The sequence below is a fragment of the Nansenia antarctica genome, assembly GCF_963989245.1.
Source record: "Nansenia antarctica genome assembly, chromosome: 6".
NCBI lineage: Eukaryota > Metazoa > Chordata > Actinopteri > Argentiniformes > Microstomatidae > Nansenia > Nansenia antarctica.
In genome coordinates this window covers 52,178,939-52,197,735 of record NC_137676.1, presented here as the reverse complement: position 1 = coordinate 52,197,735, position 18,797 = coordinate 52,178,939, and the positions used below count along the sequence as shown (strand labels likewise).

At 49.0% G+C, this 18,797-nt stretch overlaps 1 protein-coding gene across 1 annotated transcript in view; it reads left to right on the top strand.

Annotated features, from left to right (window-relative positions):
* Positions 1 to 219: 219 nt before the first annotated feature.
* pcm1 (pericentriolar material 1) overlaps positions 220 to 18,797 on the top strand; it is a 36,986-nt gene continuing 18,408 nt past the window's right edge. The window contains exons 1-16 of the mRNA XM_080534636.1: positions 220 to 261; positions 1,833 to 1,955; positions 2,421 to 2,669; positions 3,027 to 3,383; positions 5,750 to 5,920; positions 6,767 to 6,880; positions 7,398 to 7,593; positions 7,849 to 7,958; positions 8,346 to 8,637; positions 8,927 to 9,116; positions 9,436 to 9,654; positions 9,779 to 9,951; positions 10,255 to 10,505; positions 11,050 to 11,189; positions 16,829 to 16,958; positions 18,297 to 18,485. Coding sequence (XP_080390762.1) covers positions 1,848 to 1,955; positions 2,421 to 2,669; positions 3,027 to 3,383; positions 5,750 to 5,920; positions 6,767 to 6,880; positions 7,398 to 7,593; positions 7,849 to 7,958; positions 8,346 to 8,637; positions 8,927 to 9,116; positions 9,436 to 9,654; positions 9,779 to 9,951; positions 10,255 to 10,505; positions 11,050 to 11,189; positions 16,829 to 16,958; positions 18,297 to 18,485 — 2,889 coding nt within the window. The 5' untranslated portion in view covers positions 220 to 261; positions 1,833 to 1,847. The remainder of the gene's footprint in view (positions 262 to 1,832; positions 1,956 to 2,420; positions 2,670 to 3,026; positions 3,384 to 5,749; positions 5,921 to 6,766; positions 6,881 to 7,397; positions 7,594 to 7,848; positions 7,959 to 8,345; positions 8,638 to 8,926; positions 9,117 to 9,435; positions 9,655 to 9,778; positions 9,952 to 10,254; positions 10,506 to 11,049; positions 11,190 to 16,828; positions 16,959 to 18,296; positions 18,486 to 18,797) is intronic.

The following is an 18,797-nucleotide window of genomic DNA, read 5'->3' as shown; positions in this document are numbered from 1 at the left end:
ATATATTTGATTAAAAAAACAGTATATCATTGATGATGGCTAAAGCAAAGGGGAACTATATTAACTATATCCCTCCGCCGACGAGAGCAGGCCGTGTGACAGCCGTCTAACAGACAGTTGACCTGAGGTGATTCTCCCACAGGACAGAAACACAACGTCTCCGTGTTAGAAACACAACAACATCCTCTCAGAGGCTCACAGAATGAGTCTATGACCATCAACTGCAACAGCAATTTCCGAAATATTCACTGACTGACTGAGGTAATTAATTTCTTCTTTCCTCTTAACGTTTTTAGCCAAGTGCTACTAGCTATAGCACACTCAACGCAGTTTTCTGTCAGCTAGCGTCAAGCGAGCTAAACACAACCAGCGAGTTAACATTACGTTAAGTTAGCATTAGTTAGTGCTGTGAAACTGTGAGAGCCTAGCCATGTTACAACACGGAGGGCTTCATCATTCAACTAGCTTAGCGAGCTAGCGTGAGGTGTTTATTTACTTGGTGGCCTTGTCTTGTGTGCACTTGCTAGTAGCTAGCTAGCTATCGAACGCGACGACTAATGTCACGCTATGTACGGTTGATACTATTAAATATTGTCGTGTCGTTATGTTTAGTCGTCGTGTATGTAACACTTTAGCCAGCTTATTACGAACAGTCAGAGACTCGGATAGCTAAGCTAACTGGCTAGCTTTATTGTGTCGGTATTTTATTTCACCCCTGGCTGTTTCGCGGGGAAGGAGGTCAAGAGTTAGTTACCATGGTGACCACGGGCTTGTTGATCACCTCGCGACACTGGAGCGAGTCTGTCTGCCAACTGGCACGTTAACGACACCTCAGATATGAATGACATTTGATCTCGTAGTAAATAGTATAGATTATAATTCCGTTTATATTGAATATGAATTCCTGTCATGTTTTGGGTATGACAACTTACTGTCAGCGGGGGGGCGAGCTCGTGGTGGTTGTTGTCCCTGGTAACTGATAACCGATAACCTGTTGTTGCTAACAACAACTGACGGCTGCCTCTGTCTCTGGAGCCCTCTGGAGTGGAGGGAATTTGCGACACTTGGACATTCCCAAGGACTTGATAATTCAAGAAAATTCACAAGAATTTGCAACGACTTCCCTTGAGTGAGGGGAACTCTTTTGTGCGAAGTTAGGAACTCAATCCTCGGTCTTGTCCAAATAACACAAACGAGTGGGCCCACTGGGACAACGAACGTACAGTGCTGAGGAGATACTTTAGGTAAGGTAATGACATCTGATCAACGTTGTTCACCTCGGTCGCAGTGTGTGTGGATATTGGATAATGCTCTTATGTTGATGCCTTGCGTGTTGTTATGGTTTTATTGCAATCCTTCTGAGGAATAGTCCAAGAATATGAGTGATTGTGTTGTTGTTTTTCCCTGCGTTGGAGGAAAATTCCTCAATAGAACACAAAGCTTTGTTTCAGCGGAGTCAGTAGACCATGACGGTGGATTCTTAGTCTAACTGGCGGTTTGAACCAGAAACCTCTGGCATGGATGCCACAGAAGTAAACCGTTATACCAACAGGATCTCTGGGCTTAGAAGTAGCAGCCAGGGCTCCGTCATCATGCAAGAGTGATGCCAACACATTACCCCTGTTATTAGGCCTGCATAGACCCCCAGGAAAACAGATGGGGATTTTGAACAGTGTCATTGCCCAAGTCAAGTTCAAGGCTATGTGTGTGTGTGTGTGTGTGTGTGTGTGTGTGTGTGTGTGTGTGTGTGTGTGTGTGTGTGTGTGTGTGTGTGTGTGTGGGTGGTGTTTGCCTCTCAGCATTCTTGTTGACCGACCGACCAACTCCAACAGGTGGCCAGTGGCGTCATGGCGACCGGGGGCACTCCCTTTGACGACTGCGCAGACGAGCAGGAGCTGCACAACTGGACCGTCACCAACGGCAACGGCAGCCTGGAGGACAGACTGAACAACATGGTACAGTGGAACTCTCGACTCTCGCTGCTCGTTAGCGGCGGACAACAGCTTTGATTACAACGGTCCAACAAGGACTCACAGGACAACACTGGTCCTTAGAGAGTAGCAGCGTAGTTCACTGTACAAAACACACACAGACACAGGTCCTCCCACCAACTGCCTGTCACTGCACCTCATGTCACGTCAAAGCCCCCTGTCCTCAGAATAGTCCGACTGAGCACCTTGGGACAGCGGACAGACACAGGGGCCTGTACGGGCCGACTCCTGGCTTGGGCTTTCTATGCAGAACCCACACTCCTTCCGTCCATACAGCATAACATAGTTGTTCCATTTGTTCTGACACGCTGTGGCAGAGTAAGAGGAAGCTGAATTGTGTCCTTTTCAATGCTCTCAAATCCTGTGTGTGTGTGTGTGTGTGTGTGTGTGTGTGTGTGTGTGTGCGTGCGTGCGCGTCCTGTGCTCCAGGACTGGGGCGTCCAGCAGAAGAAGGCCAACCGCTCCTCGGAGAAGAACCGTAAGAAGTTCCCCGCCGTGGCGGCGGAGAGCCGGCTGACCAACGACATCTCCCCAGAGTCCACGCCCGGGGCGGGGCGCAGGCGGGCCCGCACCCCCCACACCTACCCCCACGTCAAGTACACCACCCAGATGTCCGTCCCCGACCAGGCCGAGCTGGAGAGGCTCAGGCAGAGGATCAACTTCACCGACCTGGACGAGGTGTGTGTGTTTGGATTGGTGGGTGGGAGGGGGGTTGTGTTTTAGTATTTGTGAGTGGGAGAGGGTGTGTGTGTGTGTGTGTGTGCGAGGTGGGGGGGTAGTGTCAGGTGGTAAATGGAGGCTGAGGGGGGCGAGTGGGTCAAGCAAGCACACCACCCAGTTTCTCCTCAGTGCCTTTATCCCTGTAGGCCTGTTTAAAGGGAGAAAGGAAGACTGTTTGATGCAGCCAGCAGTGTGTTTTCGTCTGTTTTCTCCGGGGCCCCTTAAAGACACAGTAAATTTGATACAGATACTCTCCGCCTCACGTCCTCCCTCCCTCCTTCTTTCTTAACCGTAACTCCACCCTTTCCTTCTCAGAGGAGCGTCGGCAGTGACTCCCAGGGCCGCGTCACGGCCGCCAACAACCAGCGGCAGCTTGGTGGGGACGCCAGGAAGTCCTTCAACTTCTTCGCGACGCTCCACGTCAACACCAACAAGAGCAGGGAGCCCCTCCCCTCCTCGTCCTGCCCGGCCACGCCCGCCATCGCCGCTGCCGTCGCCATGCCCACCGGGGCCGGAGCCACCAAGGAGGCCAAGAAGCAGAGCCCAGGGTTCAGGGGGGCCTTCGCCCCCTCCATACCCAGCAAGGACACCCCCCGGGCGGACCGAGGGACCCCGAGAGCCCCCCCCTCCAGGGAAGAGGGGATAGGGGAGCCCGGCATCGACAGCAGCCAGGTAACACAGACACTTCTGACACACCTTCTGTGTGACCGAACAGGAATCGAACCCTGCTAAAACGTGCTTTTCTTGTGCTCGCTAAACTAAAGCATTTACATTACATTTGACATTTTTGGCATTTAGCAGACGCCTTTATCTGAAGTGACTTACAACAAATACATTTGTATAAATAAGTGAATCGTGTATCCATCAGTGATCATAAGAAATAGTAATCTATGCCAAAACCAAACCATTAGCAGCTACAATGCTAGAAGAAGGAAGACTTTTTTTTTATTTTTATTTTTTACTATTTATTTGTTTTTATAGTGGAGAAACTGTACAGGGTGGCAGTGGGGATGAGGAGGTCTTTAAGAGGGACAGTTAAGATGTAGTCTGAAGAGATAGAGGTCTTCAATCTACGGTGGAAGATAGAGAGTGACTCAGCAGTACTGACAGCAGACTCGTTCCACCAGCGAGGCGGCAGGACAGTGAAAAGTTGTGACCGAGTAATGCAACTGCTGCATCACGTAGAGGTGGCGGTGCCAGGCGGCCAGCCGAGGTGGAAGAGTGGAGTGACCGGGCAGGGGTTTGGGGACTGACCATCGCTTGCAAGTAGGGAGAGGCTGTTCCCTTTGCTGCCCTGATAGGAGAGAACCAGGGTCTTGAATCTGATGTGAGCTGCTACTGTGAGCCAGTGAAGGGTGCGAAGGAGGAGGGTGACATGGGAGAATTTGGGGAGGTTGAACACCAGACGGGCGGCAGCATTCTGGATGAGCTGCAGAGGTCTGATGGCGGAGGCGGGGAGTCCGGCCAGGTGTGCGTTGCCGTAGTCAAGGCGAGAGAAGTGTCTGGACCAAGAGTTGTGCTTCTCTGGTGAGGAATGGACGTGTCCTCCTGACTGTTATAGAGGAAGAATGTACAGGGGCGTGCTGTCGCTGTGATGTTCGCCGCACAGGATAAGTGGTTGTCAAGGAAACACTCCAAGTTTAAGGTCAGCTTGGGGTGTAAAGCCTATGTATCAGCTTGGGGAGCCAACGCATGGTCTCAGGCTATTGATATTGATTACAAACCCCTTGCTACACTTGGTATCCTGAAGAGGGTGTTTGTCTGGGCCCAGTTGTTGGATGAGAATGATCCTGATTCTTTTTTGCTATCCAGGATCAGATCTATCTGACAGATTTTCAGTCGTATAGGGGAGTAGCCCTAGAGAGAGCCCATAGATCTAATCCTGGATCAGAGAAAAGAATTGTGATCATTCTGATCCAGATTAAAAGTTTTGAAGAACTGGGCCCAGGGGTGTCTCTCCGATCCTGGTATGCAGGTGCTTGTTGAAGCCCAGCACTAACACAGATCTGGACGTTTCACATACGGTAATCAGGTAATCATGGTCTTCAGTATAGATAAAGGAAAATAAGCGACTCGTTCAAACTTGTACATGATGGCTACGTATAATGACACAACAACATCGAGCATCAACTGTACAGCACTTAGCGAGCTAGCTGCTAGCAAGTACAAACCAGGCCACCAAGTCAGTAAATCCATCCTGCCAGCTAGTTTGACGATGGATTCCTCCATGTTCCTCCAACACCGCTGGCGGATCATCCGACATGTCTGCGCTCGCCCTGACCTGAACATACTGTGCTGAGTGTCATCACACAGCGTCCTCTCAGGCCTGGAGAAAACTAGAGCAAGGATGAAAGAGGGAGGGAGAGAGAGAGAGAGAGAGAGAGAGAGAGATGGAACCGGTTCGTATTTAGGGCAATTTAAAAATATTCCATCGCTGGTGCCAGTTGAGTTTTATGTGTCCCTCTCGCTCGCTCACTGTGCCCTTGTTTAGCTCAGTCTGTATGGTCTCTGCATGTCCTCTCTCTCTCTCTCTCTCTCTCTCTCTCTCTCTCTCTCTCTCTCTCTCTCTCTCTCTCTCTCTCTCTCTGTCTCTCTCCTCTTCTTTCTGTTTCTGTTATTTACTCGCTTACGCTGACATACAACACTTACATGCCGCTCTCTCTTCCTCTGGCTCTCTCCCACTCTTCTCTCCGTCTGTATCTCACACACACACATACACACACACAAATGCCGTACACTCTTTGATACTCGGTCACCCTCTCTCTCACTCTCACACACACACACACACACACACACACACACACACACACACACACTACATGCCGCTCTCTTTTTCTCTGGCTCTCTCCCTCTCTCCTCTCTGCCTCTATCACACACACACACACACCGCCGTACACTCCTTGATACTCGGTCACCCTCTCTCCCGCTCTCCTCTCTGCCTCTATCACACACGCACACACACCGTCCACTCTCTGATCCTCGGTCCTCGCCCTCACTCTCACCCACTCCCACTCCCGCGTCCGCGTCCCGTGTCCCAGGTGGTGAGTAAGCTGGTGCAGATCCGTGAGTACATCAGCAAGGCCAGCTCCATGAGGGAGGACCTGGTGGAGAAGAACGACCTCCCAGCCAACGTGGAGCGTCTCTCCCACCTCATCACACACCTGAAGGAGCAGGAGAAGTCCTACCTCCGCATCCTGCAGAAGATGCTGGTCAGTTGTTGTTTGTTTTTCTCTCTCTCTCTCTCTCTCTTCCCCCCACTTCCTCTTCTCTCTCTCTCCCTCTATCCTTCCCTCTCCCTCTCCTCCCCCCACTTCCTCCTCTCTCTCTCTCCCTCTCTTCCCCCTACTTGCTCCTCTCTCTCTCTCGATCTCTCCCACCACTTCCTCCTCTCTCTCTCTCACTCCTGTGTATGTTACTGATACTGAGAGGGTTTTCACAGCAGGATAGACGTCCTAGTTGTAGCTCTCACTGGGACCGACGGTGCTGTGAGGTGTTTTGAGGTGTTTTGGAGCCGGGGGGGGGGGGGGGGGGGCACGTTCCTGCCTCTCCTGTTTCTCTCCCGTGTCTTGAGACGCCCGCTGGCAGACGGCCGCCTCGCCTCCTGTCCCAGTTCAGAGACACATCTGGGGCAGGATAACGGATGGGGCTCTGCCTGCTCTGCCGGGTGGCCGTTCACTAGGTCGGCCTGTCGTTGTTCAGCTCTGCGGTGGAACAGGGACGCCTCAGAACTCACCTTCTCCACCGGCGGATAATGTTTATGTTTTTGGGGCTGAGTGATCAGAATGTTGTAGGCCTGTAAAAGCTGACCCCTGGTCCTGACCCGGGCTGTCTGGACAGCCTCCTCACCCCCAGGCCCGGGCCAGTGAGGGGAGGGGACTAGGAGGGGCGCTAGAAGAATTGTTCAATTGCGGCTATTCACATGAAATGGAGACTAGACATTGGTATCAACTCAATAAAACTACACAGCTAATGAATAGCAGAAATAGAAATATGGAAATGAATGTATACAGTAGCATTAAGCTGTGTGTGTGTGTGTGTCTGTGTGTGTGCCCCAGGCGAGGGAGGAGGAGGAGGCGGGCACGCTGGACTCGGCGGTGGGCTCAGGCTCCGTGGCAGACAGCACCTCCCTCAACATGGAGCTGAGGTCCTCAGACACCTCCAACACCACCGTGAGTGGAGGAGCCCTCCCCCCACACACACACACACACACAGAGGTTCCTGGTCAGGTGTTTGTTTGGTGTTTGGACGGTTCATTAATGAGATGATGGGACACACAATCTTCCTCTCCCATGTAACCATGGAGCTCTGTGACTCGCTGGCTATCAGATGGCTGACCTGGCTCTCTCTGCCAGCTTGGAGAACGACCTGTCACCCAAGAAGACCTGGAACCTTGTCTCTCTGTCTCTCTCTCTCCCTCTCTCTGTCTCTCTCTCCCTCTCTCTCTCTGTCTCTCTCTCTCTCTGTCTCTCTCTCTCTCTGTCTCTCTCTCTTTCTCTCTGTCTCTCTCTCTCCCTCTCTCTCCCTCTCTCTCCCTGTCCTTGCTGTAAAATGAAGAGGTTGGTTTTACTGTGGTGTCTGCGCTAGATGCTACCAGACCTTTTTGAACATGTAGTGTGTCTGTCTGTGTCTGTGTCTGTGTCTGTGTCTGTGTGTGTGTGTGTCTGTGTGTGTGTGTGTGTGTGTCAGGGCCGGGCGGGGGCCCGCGGGGGGGAGCAGAAGGAGGAGCTGGAGAACCTCCGCAAGCAGCACGAGCTGCTGAAGAAGATGCTGGAGCAGCAGGAGCAGCTGAGGGCCCTGCAGGGGAGGCAGGCGGCCCTCCTGGCCCTGCAGCAGCACACCACCTCCGCCCTGGACCCGCCCCTGGTCACCCTGGACGACACCGGTCAGACTCACACACACACACACACACACACACACACACACACACACAAACACACACTCACACTCACACTCACACACACACTCACTCACACACACAGACACACTCACACACACAGACACACACACATACAGACACACATACAGACACACTCACACTGCCCTTAGGACTCATGTGGCTTTGTTTTGGGTTTTCTAGTTGGGTTTTAACTGTGTGTGTGTGTGTGTGTGTGTGTGTGTGTGTGTGTGTGTGAGACAGTGGTGACAGAGACCACGGGCAGTGTGTCTGGCCTCAGCATCACCTCAGAGCTGAACGACGAGCTGAACGACCTGATACAACGCTTCCACAACCAGCTGCACGACTCCCAGGTACTGTGTGTGCGTGTGCGTGTGCGTGTGGGAGGGAGGGATCCAGCACTTCTGCAACCTTCCAAAAACAAGAATTTACAAGAGTTACAAAGTACTAGCTGACAGGGTTCCCAAACTTTTGCACTTTTCATTGGATGGCCTTTTTCCTTGTTTTATTATTTTGAAACTGTAAAAAGTAAAAAATAAATAAATAATAATAATCTTGCTTTAAAATGTGATGAAATGTGTCATGTTTAACTTTGTACCATTTAGAGGTTAGGTTTGCTTCTTTTTCACTTAGATATTAATTGTAAACGGCATTTTGACGAGGGGTGGCCACATTTTTGCACCCCACTGTATATGATGTAATATTGTAATTGTAATGTTTACTGTGTGTGTCTCCCTCAGACCAAGGCCGTACCAGACAACCGTCGCCAGGCCGAGAGCCTGTCCCTCTCCAGGGAGGTGTGTAGGGCCCGCGCCTCGCTGCCTCCTCCCCCCTCGCGCAGCTCCCTCCCCCCTGCCCCCCGCGCCCCCCCCGGCCTCAACCCCCTCACCCCAGGCCTCTCCCCCGGGGCGGCAGCGGCAAGCGCCAAGCTCACCAAGCTGCAGGAGCTGCAGGACAAGAAGCAGACCATGGACAAGATCCTGCAGGAGCTGCACTCACTCAGAGACCAGACGCTCAACAACAACAACTCATGTAAGGTCTCAGACCACTCTCTCTCTCTCTCTCTCTCTCTCTCTCTCTCTCTCTCTCTCACTCTCTGTCTCTGTCTCTCTCTCTCTCTGACTCTCACTCTCTGTCCCTCTCTCTCTCTCTCTCTCTCTCTCTCTCTCTCTCTCTCTCTCTCTCTCTGTCTCACTCCACTCCATGACAGAAGCTTCCTCTTTGTAGTGCTGCAGCTGTTTTTCAGAGTGTGTGTGTGTGTTTGTGTGTGTGTGTGTGTGTGTGTTGTGTGTTTGACCTGAGCCCCGTGGTGTCCCTGCAGGTCGTGGTGTGCCCCTGTCCTCCCAGCAGCGTGGGGGGGGCGTGTCCTCTGAGCGCCCCGCGGCCCTGGGGAGGGAGGCCAACGGCCCCCTGGCCCTGAGACAGGACCCGGCCCACCCCCCCTCCTCCTCCTCCTACCACCCCACACACACCCCGCACGACGACACCAGCAACCCCGCCGACAAGCTCAGGTACACACACACACACACACACACGCTTTGATGAATACAAACATTATACTTTCACTTTACTACTGTTTTACATTAGTATTCTTTCTCTCTCCCCCTCCCTCCCTCTCTCCATCCCCTCCGCTCCCTCTCCCCATCCCCTTCCTCTCCCTCTCCCCCTCCCTTTCTCCATCGCCTCCTCTCCCTCTCCCCCTCCCTCTTTCCATCCTCTCCTCTCCCTCTATCCCTCCCCCTCCCTCTCCATCCTCTCCTCTACCTCCCCTCCCCCCCTCCCTCCCTCCCTCCCTTCTCTCCCTCTTCCACCTCCCCCTCCGCCCACCAGAAAGCTGAAGGAGGTCCACAAGCGTCTGAACGAGCTGCGTGAGCTGGTGCAGTACTACGAGCAGACGTCTGACATGATGGTGGACACGGTCAACGAGAACGTGAAGGAGGAGGACGAGGAAGAGGAGGAGGAGGAGGAAGAGGAGACGGAGGACGGCTCCATGTTCGAGGCCATGTTCGACTCTGAGCAGGAGAACCGCCCGCCCATCACCAACATCAGGTACGCCCACACACACGCACACACTCACGCACACACACACACACACACACACACATACACACACTAAGCTTGGATTTGACCCCCCTCTCTCCCCTCCCCGTCCCCCCCGTCTCTCTCTGGTCAGAAACCCCCAGCGCTCGGGGAACTGGACGGACATGAACGCGCTGACCAACGGCCGGGCGGGCGGGCGAGGAGGGGGCGGGGCCAACAACCGAGACGGACGCCTCAACACGGAGTGTGAGATCAACAACCGCTCTGCCGCCAACCTCCGCAGCCTCAACATCCCCTCTGTCATAGGTAGGGCTCATACCCACACACTACCATCCTCTCTGTCTGTCTGTCTGTCTCTCTCTCCTCTCTGTCTCTGTCTCTCTCTCCCTCTGTCTGTCTGTCTGTCTCTCTCTCCTCTCTGTCTCTCTCTCTCTCTGTCTCTCTCGCCCTCTGTCTATCTCTCTGTCTGTCCGTCTGTCTGTCTGTCTCTCTCCCCCTCTGTCTCTCTCTCTCCCTCTCTCTGTGTCTCTCCTCTCTCCTATGTACTAACTACATACACCCTAATCTATATCGAGGTAGGATACTGGATGTTGTTGTGTCTTCCTCCAGAGTGCCAGTACAACCACGACCGCCCCTACAACCAGGTCAAAGGTCAAAACCACGAGGAAGAGGATGACGTCCTGGAGGAGGAGGGGGGGGCCCGCGGCGGCGGGGGTGGGCGGGACAGCGAGGGGTCGCGGGGGTCGAGTCGGAGGAGCAGTCTCGGGGACGACGACGACGACTTTGTCCAGAAGGTCCACAGGCTGCAGACGGCCAAACAGAAACTACGCCAGCTGCAGGAGCTGGTTGCCATGGTGCAGGTACGTACATGCATGCATACACATGCATACATACACAGGGCTCCCACTGCTCCTTGAAGTCCTTGAAAGTTTGTGAATTTCAGAAAAAAAAAAATCAAGGTCTTGAAAATAGACATGGGTCATTGAAAGTGCTTGAATTCCCCTCTCTCTCTCTCTCTCTCTCTCTCTAAAAAGAAATATATATTAAAAAAAAATACTTCGTCAACTAGTAAATAAGTCTCGTATTGCTTAACTTTACACATATTTCACAATATATTGTTTTGCTGTGCTGTGGTAGAGAAGGCAAGAGACCATCGAGTGTTCACACATTCAAGCCTCTCTTTTTAATTGTTGGGGCAGATTAGCTGATGAACAGACCCTCTAGCCACCTCCCTGCACGCCCCCTATTGGAGAACGTTCTCAGTCGTACAAACTTGTACGTTTTTTACCTCAAAATAGGTCAACAATTTTCATAAATGTTCTTTGTTTTCAGGCCCAAAACATTTTGTCACCTTTTTGGGCCACCACCAGTTTGCATCCCTGCTGTGTGTCTCCCTGTTCTCAGAGTGACGACACGGACGCCACCACGGCCAACGAGGACGAGGCCCTCCACCAGCAGCCCAACAACACCAGGCCTACTGCTGCTACTGCTGCTGCTGCCGCCCTTGCCTCCTCCAGGGAGCTCACACTCTCTGACAAAGCCAGGTAGGGAACACTGACACTCTCTGACAAAGCCAGGTAGGGAACACTCACACTCTCTGACAAAGCCAGGTAGGGAACACTCACACTCTCTGACAAAGCCAGGTAGGGAACACTCACACTCTCTGACAAAGCCAGGTAGGGAACACTCACACTCTCTGACAAAGCCAGGTAGGGAACACCGGCATCATCATCGGCATCACTCGTAGTTAGTGTTGTCACGATACCAATATTTTACCCTGCGATACTATACCAGCCCAAGTATCACGATACTGAGTAGTATCGCGATACCGCGGCACTTTTGTAACACTTTTTATTTTTATGAACATGCAATGTATTTATACAAGTTACAATAACTTAATGAGTGGTGCATGAATAACATGCATTTATTGCATTACACTGTAACTCTACAGGTAAGTAAAAGTACTGAAACCGATATTTTTGTGAATAACATGTTTATTAATAAGTAGTTTGAAACATCAAACAGACCAACTGGCCTTTTGCAAGAGTATAGCAAAGTAGGTGTGTGTGTGTGTGTGTGTGTGTGTGTGTGTGTGTGTGTGTGTGTGTGTCCGTCCGTCCGTCCGTCCGTCCGTCCGTGGGGTCTTTTTCACGAACTTGAAAAGTAAAAGCAAACACTGGCATATCAAAAATATAGAGGGCTACTTCCAAACTGTAGCTCAAGACTTAACTCAACTTAAGAAAACTCAGTGGTCATATTCCAAAGATTGTCACTAAGCAGGGCAGAAGTGTGGTTATTACTTCATTAGCTAGCCAGGCTGGCTAGCACCGGCTGGTTAGCCAGCAACAGCAGCAGTGCTGCCGCACACTTTAGCTAAGAAGTTTATTCATTCATTTTTGTAATATTAGCTAATTGCAAGAACACAGATAATTATAACAAATAAAGCCATACTAACCTCATTAGCTTGCTTGTATTCCAGTGCAAGGTCTGGATGACGACATTGTAGGTGCTTTATTAAGTTTGACGTGTTGCCTCCTTTTGCCTGTATGGCATGATTGCATCTCCTGCAGAACGGACGGCCATCATCTATTGCTTTACCTTCGCGATCTGGTTTAAAACCAAAATAGTTCCAGATAAAACTTTTTGAGTTAGTTTTCTTTAGTAATTTTGGCGTTGATGGTGCGACGCTATGGGTAGGGAACGCTTCTGCCTAGGGGTGTAACGGATCACCTAACTCACGGATCGGATCGTGTCACGGTTTTTGAGTCACGGATCGGATCATTTTTCGGATCAACACAAAACATTTTTGTTTTTATAAAAACTGCTTTTTCCTTGAATTCTGTAAAAACACCACTTTTACTATGTGACAAAAACCAACAACATTCAAGATGTCAAAACTGGTAATATATATATATATATATACATACATATATATACATATACGGTATATATAATATATATCAGTGGAGGCTGGTGACTTCCAGAATTGAGGAGGCCAATTTTTTCCCGCTTGCTCGCTTCACTCGCGATGGAATGTTCCCTGTTCTTCTTATCTGTCTTTGTGCTGGACAAAGGCACACTATTTGGAGTGTAAGCTACAATCAGAAAGTTCTGATTGATGGAATTCATTGTGCAGAGCTTAGCCTATGTGCCTGCCTGAAGAAATGACATTGCTGTAAGTCTATGAGCCTGCCTGATAATTAAGTTGAGAAATGACATTTGGATGTAATATAAATGCCCAGTGAACATGTGTAAAAGGCAGGAATTTTATAATTATGTGGTTAAAAAACAATTTAGTTTTGCCTACATTTTTCATTCTTCTTCTTCTACAGCTTCAACATGTAATCATCAATTTAATCAAGTTTAGCATATAAAAAAGATAAGTAACAGTTTCTTTATCAAATGTAGTTTTATTCAATATATTTAATATAAATAAATAAAAATGTTTAATGTTGTGAGGACAGTACTGGTTCCAGCTGGCTTCATCTGCTGAGAAACACAGACATTCAATGGAGTGGTATTACTACTGAGAACTAGTGGTGTAACACTGGTAGAGACATCTGATTAGTTCAACTCACCACTGGTTTAGCTGAGGGGCGGCATACTCTCTCCAGGACTCCATTTGATATGGAAGAATATTACATTGACTTGTAATAAAACGAAATCGACTACATTAAAAATAAAACTGTAGCCCCGCGGTGGTGTAGCGGTCTACGCACTGGCCGCTAGTGCATGCTGCCCACCGGGGCCGGGGTTCGTATCCCGGCTCGCCAGATCCAGATAATGGCCGAGGCACACGGGAAGCGGCATATTGGCCGGCCGCTTCCGAGGGGGGGTATAGGAGTATTTCTGGACTAGGATCCGTCGCGCAACACCGCCCCCTGGGGTGCCGGAATAACAGTACTGGGCTCGAGGAGCCAGTCAGCCTAGTCTGCCTGGCGCCCTCCTCTGGGACTGCCGGCCACGGGGTCGGGCGGCAGATCCAATGCAATAGGCAGGGGATAATTGGATGCTAAGTTGGGTTAAATTGGCTACCAAATTGGGTGAAAAAGGGATAAAATCTGAAAAACAAATGTAAAAAAAAAAAAAAAAACTGTTCAATAAATCCTAAATGCTGTCTACCTATTCGATGTATAAATCGCGCCAGAATCTCGCCGATTTCCGAGGTCATTTTAAGCAAAAGTATTTGGCCAAATGAGCTATTATTTTCAGGGATAATAGCCATGGGTGTTCTAGACGTGTCCTGTAAAGGACAAGTTGATAGGACACTCGTAGACACTATGGAGAATTCTCAAAATGGCTTCATGTGATTGGACGAACAAAATGTCAATCATTCAGCCCTGGACTCATTTCTAATATTTATCCTGCAGAACAGCACTCATACACGCGTGTGGCGGAAAAAAGGTACTACAACGGAGGAGAGGCCTCCTGTTCCCACCCATTTTCAGTGATGGGCCAATCACATATTGCCATGAAAAAAATTGCATTACATTGACTTCTATGAGAAACCACTTTCCGACAGGAGGCCTGGACTTTTCGACAGGAGGCCTGGCCTCCTTCAATAGAAACGGATAGGGATTCTGGCCTGTAGGTGCTTTACAATTGCAATATTGGGTTTTAGCCATGGAAAATATTTATGAACAAAACGGAAATAATATTAATAAATAATATTAATATAAAACAATTTAAAATGTTTTTTTTGTTAAATAAATAAAAAATAAAAAATATAATTATTGCTTTTTAAAATCTCTCTCTCCTCTCAAATTATTGGGGAGGCCAGGCCTCCTCCACCTCTATGGAGGAGCCTCCACTGATATATATATATAACATATTCTACACTCAAACATTACATAATTATACTGAAATACACTCAATTTAAATGATAGGAGAGAGGGAGGAGGCGCCTGGTTGCAGCAGTGAATCACTGGGCTCTTTAAAGCAGATGAATAAACATGTTTTATGCCACTTTTAACTAAATAATAAAGTGAACCCTTATTTTGAACATGGTATGAAAAAAATGCCTACATTATCAGAAGTTGTCGAGCTACCTTTTTCGTGCCTCCCGTCATAGTTGACAGAGAAGCCAAAGTGCTCCCATACATGGGATTTAAATGACGAGGGAGGCATTTCGAGTTCTTCTCCGCCGAACAACGTAACATGATACACTTGGGCCGCGTTCGTAAATTCGCTTTGAGAGCGCCGGAGCGCACACTGGGTCCGACGTCATAAAGGGACCAAGTCATTTGATTGGACAAGAGGCGTTCCTTGAACGCTGATCAGATTCCAGAGCGGATTTACGAACGCAGCCTTGTTGTTGTGGATTCCCAGCTTCACGTGTAGTGAGCAAACAACGGATTATTTTTCTTTCGCATTATCAACCTATCATTGCGCTTTAGAGTAAAACAAAGCCCGCAACTGTCGCGTCTATCTTTTCATGGCAACTCTACATTGTGATTTACAAGAGATATTAAGTAAGATATTAAGTAATATTATTACTTGTTAACAGTGATACAGTATATAGGTTTGCTTCTCTGTCCACTTTATCCAAGCTAGACCCCCTGTATCATTCGGTTCTAAGATACATCACCAATAGTGCCTTCAGGACCCATCACTGTACACTGTATAGTCTGGTTGGATGGCCATCTCTTTCTGTCAGAAGGCTCCAACACTGGTACACTCTTGTGTTTAAAATCATCTCTGGCTTCTTACCGAATTATCTGGGCCTGAAGTTCATCCCTATACCGAGTGGCTCGGGTCTCAGGTCTCGTAGATGGCTACAATACAAGGTGCCACTTATCATGAACAATGTTGGAAGGGCAAGCTTGTCTTATTATGGCCCTTGGTCTTGGAATGACCTACAGACTACTTTTAAATTAGAGGCCCTTATTTCCATAAGTATCTTCAAGCGTAGATTAAAGGATGTGGTCACCGCTCGCTGTACCTGCTTTGGTTAGACTTCTCAATGTTTTAATCACCTTGTAAATACCCCTACCATTGTTTGTCTATTGTATTGTTGCCACTGTCTTATGTCCTGTCTTGTTATCTGAACTGTTTTTTAAGCTACTATTTTGACCCTGTCTTGGCCAGGTCTCTCTTGTAAAAGAGGTTTTAATCTCAATGTGACTTCCTGGTAAAATAATGGTAAAAAATAATAATAATAATGCAATTGATCCGCGGTACACACGCGTTCCGAACCGTGGAGGGCGATCCGAACGGATCACGGAATTTCCGTGATCCGTTACACCCCTACTTCTGCCATGACGATACTGAGAAGACTGGCTCGCGCCCAGACAGACATCCAGATAACGTCAATATATAAGGTAATATTGTGACTGCGGAGATGTGCGCGAGCAAACAAACACAACGGTGTCGCGAGCCAGTCTTGTCCTCAATAGCAGAATCAGTGAATTTGGTAATAGAGGTAACACATTGCCCCGCTGGTACCGTGTTCAACACGGTAGTATAGTATTCCACGGTAGTACCGTTGTATAAAGCTTATGGTATAGTAGGCACCGTGACATTTTGGCACCGCGGTATATCGTTGGTACCGGTATATCGTGCAACACTACTCGTAGTCGAGTAGGACTATATGTTGGTCTTTGTGGGTCTCCAGGTGGGCGAAGAGGCCGATCCTGGAGCCGCGTATTCTGGTGCAGTGTGGCTGTGGGCAGGGGAAAGGGGAAAGGGGAGGTGATGGTGGCTTTGGATTGGGCCTTATTTGTTGAGGCTCTCTCCTTTCTGAGTCTGCGCTTGTCTTCTACGGTCCATGGCGGAGGAGGTCCTCGTTGTATAGTACAGCACCCTCCCGGACAAGGCTTCTCCCGGTCGCCCTATTGGCTGCTGTGTCTTCCCAGGTCTTAGGGTCTATGTGGCACTTTTTGATGTTTGCTTTGATATTGTCCTTATACCTTTTCTTTTGACCTCCCGGGGCACGTTTTCCTACCTCAAGCTGGGAGTGTAGGACTTGTTTTGGGAGGCGTGAGTCAGGCATACAGACAACATGGCCAGTCCATCTGAGCTGGTGTTGGGCGATGGTGGCAGTGATGGTGGGGATGTCAGCCTCCTCCAGAGTGCTGGTGTTTGTGCGTCTATCCTCCCAGCTGATCCTGAGGATTTTCCGTGCGGTTCTTGATGTGTGTTTATTTATACATGTTTGTGTGTGTGTGTGTGTGTGTGTGTCCAGGGAGAAGCTGTATGAGGAGAAGCTGCACCAGCAGCAGCAGGAGCTGAAGCAGCTTCACGAGGAGCGTCAGAGGCTGATGGAGATCCAGGGCAAGATCCAGGACCTGCAGTGGGCCTGCCCTGACCTGCAGGTACCTCACACACACACACACACACACACACACACACAGCCTGCCCTGACCTGCAGGTACACACACACACACACACACACACACACACACACAGCCTGCCCTGACCTGCAGGTTCCCTCACACACACACACACACACACACAGCCTGCCCTGACCTGCAGGTACCCTCACACACACACACACACACACACACACACACACACACATACACACACACACAGCCTAACCTGACCTGACCTGCAGGTGACCCCAGCACTCACATACATCCATTTTATTTTTTGATACCTTTTGTGTTATGTTCCAAACTTAGAGAATTGATCCATAGCATCTCTCCTCCACACTAACAGTGGTGTAAAGTAGCAATGTATAAGTACGTTGTTACTGTACTTAAGTAGGTGTTTGGGGTATCTGGTCTTGACTTGAGTCATCTTTTAGAAAGTTATCTGTCCGTTTATGTCTACTTAAGACCAGTTATCTATGTTTGTCTACTTAAGAACAGTTATCTGTCTGTTTATGTCTACTTAAGAACAGTTATCTGTCTGTTTATGTCTACTTAAGAACAGTTATCTGTCTGTTTATGTCTACTTAAGACCAGTTATCTGTCTGTTTATGTCTACTTAAGACCAGTTATCTGTCTGTTTATGTCTACTTAAGACCAGTTATCTGTCTGTTTATGTCTACTTAAGAACAGTTATCTGTCTGTTTATGTCTACTTAAGAACAGTTATCTGTATGTTTGTCTACTTAAGACCAGTTATCTGTCTGTTTATGTCTACTTAAGAACAGTTATCTGTCTGTTTATGTCTACTTAAGACCAGTTTCTGTCTGTTTATGTCTACTTAAGAACAGTTATCTGTCTGTTTATGTCTACTTAAGAACAGTTATCTGTCTGTTTATGTCTACTTAAGAACAGTTATCTGTCTGTTTGTCTACTTAAGAACAGTTATCTGTCTGTTTATGTCTACTTAAGACCAGTTATCTGTCTGTTTATGTCTACTTAAGAACAGTTATCTGTCTGTTTGTCTACTTAAGAACAGTTATCTGTCTGTTTATGTCTACTTAAGAACAGTTATCCATGTTTATGTCTACTTAAGACCAGTTATCTGTCTGTTTGTCTACTTAAGAACAGTTATCTATGTTTATGTCTACTTAAGACCAGTTATCTGTCTGTTTGTCTACTTAAGAACAGTTATCCATGTTTATGTCTACTTAAGAACAGTTATCTGTCGGTTTATGTCTACTTAAGTAGGACTTTCCAGTACTTTTACCACCGCTACACAGTAGTACCACGGTCGAGGACCTTCTCAGAGTAACGTCCCCGTCCCTCCTCCTCCCCGCAGTCTTCGGTGTCCAGCACTGTGAGTCAGCCGCCTCTGATGAGGAAGCTTCCTGCTGCCACCTCCACTCCCGCCTCCGCCGCCGGCCCCACCCCCGTCTCGCTCTCCGCTGGCCCTGCCCTCAAACCCACCGCCGCCGTCCTCAAACCCACCGCCGCCGAGGCTGCCAACACCGCCGTCACCGATAACGAGGTGAGACCACTCTGCTCTTAACCCTGTGGTTGAGCTCTTTCCCCCAGGGTGTAGAGTTAAACCAGGTCCCCCTATAACATCTGGTCTCCCTGGGGGGTGTAGAGTTAAACCAGGTCCCCCTATAACATCTGGTCTCCCTGGGGGGTGTAGAGTTAAACCAGGTCCCCCTATAACATCTGGTCTCCCTGGGGGGTGTAGAGTTAAACCAGGTCCCCCTATAACATCTGGTTTCCCTGGGGGGTGTAGAGTTAAACCAGGTCCCCCTATAACATCTGGTTTCCCTGGGGGGTGTAGAGTTAAACCAGGTCCCCC